The 3,353-nt window shown below is 39.0% G+C and overlaps 1 protein-coding gene across 1 annotated transcript; it reads left to right on the top strand.

The window, feature by feature from the left end:
* Positions 1 to 621: 621 nt before the first annotated feature.
* Positions 622 to 3,353, top strand: LOC136283985 (uncharacterized). Its single transcript, XM_066173630.1, has one exon. It carries the CDS (start codon positions 711 to 713, stop codon positions 2,403 to 2,405), a length of 1,695 nt encoding a protein of 564 aa, XP_066029727.1. The 5' UTR covers positions 622 to 710; the 3' UTR covers positions 2,406 to 3,353.

Raw genomic sequence — 3,353 nt, 5'->3', positions numbered from 1 at the left:
GCTTGGCGATAACGATATCTGTTTTGATTTAGTGTATGGGTTTGAGTCTATAAATAAAAACTCAGTCTTTCACCCTCTGAACCCGTTGCAGCTCCAGTTGTGGTATATCAGTTATTTACGGGTAACAAGATAAAGAAAGAACTATAAATAAAACACATTACAGCTGAGAACAAAGCTAACAGCTACGGAAGATTTGTGAACAATTATCATTCTTTTTTGCTTCGGGCATCAAACAACATTTCCATTGAGAAGTAGAGTGATGCCGTGACATGATCGAAAGTTTTAGTGATCACGAGTATCATTTTATTACACAACACAAAAAGAGCTTTAAATTGTGCATTTACTGATGCCAGTCAAGGATTTCTGATGCTCACAGCATTCGTTGGTGAAAGGAAGAAGTTAAGACCACAACAGCCTATTTAAGTGTCTGCAATGAGCAACATAGCTTTTCAAAGAGAAATATGTTTTTCAACAAAGGATTCTTTGAAGAGGCTATAAATCTTCACGCCAGGCTTGATTGCTTTCTCTTTGTTTTGTTTCATTTTTTGGGCTGACAGCAATTCTCATTCCAAAATTGCAATCATTCTTGAAATTTTGCTATCATTTGCTGTTTTCTTTGCGTTCGTCGACGCTTAAGAAGCTGCTTATTGTGAAGATTCGCTAAAAGATGCTCTTAATTTCTTCGGATTACTAAGTTCCAAGCTGTCATTATGTTTGCAATCATAACAGTTGTTTTCAATGCGACTATTGGATGGCTTGTGGATAAAGGCAGAGATGAGGCAGCAAAAAAGCTTAAAGATGGCGACATAACAGATCAACAGCTTCGCGGCATCATCATGCGAGAAATCGATGACATTAAGTCCAAGCTGGATGGATTATCAAGGAAAGAATTATTAGCGAGTATTGAATTCTTTAAAGAAGGAATCGAGTTGCTGTATAAAGTATTTGAAGAGAAAAGGTCGAGGAGTGAGTATGACGCGGATACAGCACAAGCGGCTTATGCGGAAGTTGTGTCACTCGCTGAAGGAATGGAACACTTGCTTACTGAATCTGCCACAAGACAGCTTACCAATGCAAAGAAGAGATTCGAACGTGCTCGTGAAATGGCAACAATTGCTTTTTCAAATGAAGCGCTATCACCAAATGACCGCATCTTAGCAATGCAGTACCGAGTCATGGCAACAGTATTAGAAACAATAGACCATCCCGAAGATGCTGTAGAAGTATGTGAAATGTGCATTGAAGAGCTAAACGGTCTGCCCGTGGTTCAGCGAAGTTTTCAAGAACAGCTCAGGACAGGTATCATGGCAGTGAAGAGTTTATTTAACAAAGAAGAACGACGGAAAGTTATTTCCGGTGTCTGTCTTGTCAACCGCGTCGCCTACGATGTCACACAAACAGTACACGTCGAAAAACCATTTACAAATGAACCATTTGCAAAAGAATTATTACCGCCATTTCCCATGATTGATACAGGGAAGGAGAAAGTTGATCCGTTGCGAGACCGGAGAGTAAGAAAAATACTTTGTAAACAGGGTATGGAGAACTGTAGTGTATCATGGATACTTGGTCATGATGGTGAAAAGAAGCACAGGTTAAATAACCCGCTTGATATCGCTACCAACTCAAGCGGGCAATATATTGTAGCAGACAATTTTTCGACAATCAAGGTGTATGACAGCAGTGGCAAGTTTTTGCAATGTTTCAGTCTTCCTCCTTTAATTTATTACAGCCGTAAAGAGCTATCGATTGAATTCAGGGTTCAGCTAACCACAGACATGAATGACAACATTTATGTCCTGGTCCAAGAAATACGTGGTGAGTACCCATTCTGGATTTTTAAGTTTAACAAAACCGCTGATCATCATCACCAGTTTCGCGTCACGACAATGGACCATAAATTTGAGCGGTGTGAACTGTCGGTCAGTGATAGTGGTACAGTGATGGTACTGAGGGGAAACTGGAGCGAGGCACATATTGTGGATGTTTATGACACTGATGGTAAGTTTGTCTGCAGTTTTGGAGAAAAAATCTTGACGAGCCCCTGCGACATCGCCACTGTAAGTGATGGCAGAGTTATGGTGGTACAAGGCTATCCGTCACGTGTTCACATACTTAGCGAACAAGGTGACCATCTAAACACGTTTGATCTGCAAATATCTATGGCGTTTTCAAAAATTGCATTTCAAAGGGCAAGTCAACATGTCGTGGTGGTCGGTGGTGAGGACTATAATTCAGACATCTTGCATATAGAAATTTACACCAAAGATGGTGAGTTTGTGCGAAGTACTGCTGTCAATCTGGGACAGTCCTATCATCTGATAGGGATGGCAGTGACCACTGAGGGCCACATTGCACTAGTAACTTGGCTTGATGGTTTAGGACAAAAAGTAATCATTATTTAAAAATCACGCTTAGTTTACAGACTAAGTGCTTTGCATCAATAATCATGCAATTAACATAGTAAGCACAATGCCTTTATTTTCCACACAGCATGATGTAACTTAAGACTTAAGTTTTATGTCCAAAATGAAAGCTTTTATAGCCTCAATTTATTAACTTTTGATGCGTTGGAATATAATTGAACTAATGCGATGCAGTTTTGAAATTTTTCTTGAAAAATAAGTATTACATCATTGATCATGTAGGAAGTTTATTGATGGCTCTAGGCTTAGCTAGAGATATGATGCCTATTTGGAAACCAGCTTGTGGTCCTCACCTCTTTAGATGCGTTAATAAAATTGCACATTGTAACTGCCATATATCTCTTTGTAATGCGAGGAAATATTATTTTAAGTCATGGCAAGGTGACACGTCTGACACAGCGATAATCTGAGATATTTGTTTATGATTCTCTTTACCTATTTACTGGATAATGTATGGATATTTTGAGGAGAAGTTGAACTGATGTGATTCTCTTGTGTGTGTGAAAGGGGTTGATATCCAGTCTCTCTCACACGTATGTGCGTCATTTTATATTTTAATCATGGTGCTCTATCTTTCGATGATTTTAACATTAGCCTTTATCCGTCTTTTCAGCGTAATGCGTGGACAGTTACCGCTGTGATAGGCCCAATGTTTGCTTAAGTAGTTTTGAGCATTTGTGCTTTTCTTGTCGAATGTTTCATTAATCAAATTTAGTATTTTATTTGGCTGTTGTTTCTTGCGTGACAGTTTTCAAACAAGACCGATTTCTGCGGTGAACTTTGTCGCGTGATAAATTTAGATGGTAAAAAATTAATATAATCATCCTCGGAGATCAAATGAAGCTTGTCAGTAAATGCTAATTAATTCATTGCTAGCAGAGCACGCGGGTGAGATGATGTGAATCCTATGCTCTGCTTGGCTACTCA

The sequence above is a fragment of the Pocillopora verrucosa genome, chromosome 10, assembly GCF_036669915.1.
Source record: "Pocillopora verrucosa isolate sample1 chromosome 10, ASM3666991v2, whole genome shotgun sequence".
In the NCBI taxonomy this organism is placed as follows: Eukaryota; Metazoa; Cnidaria; class Anthozoa; order Scleractinia; family Pocilloporidae; genus Pocillopora; species Pocillopora verrucosa.
The sequence above is the reverse complement of the archived record's forward strand: the minus strand, read 5'-3'. Positions and strand labels throughout refer to the sequence as shown.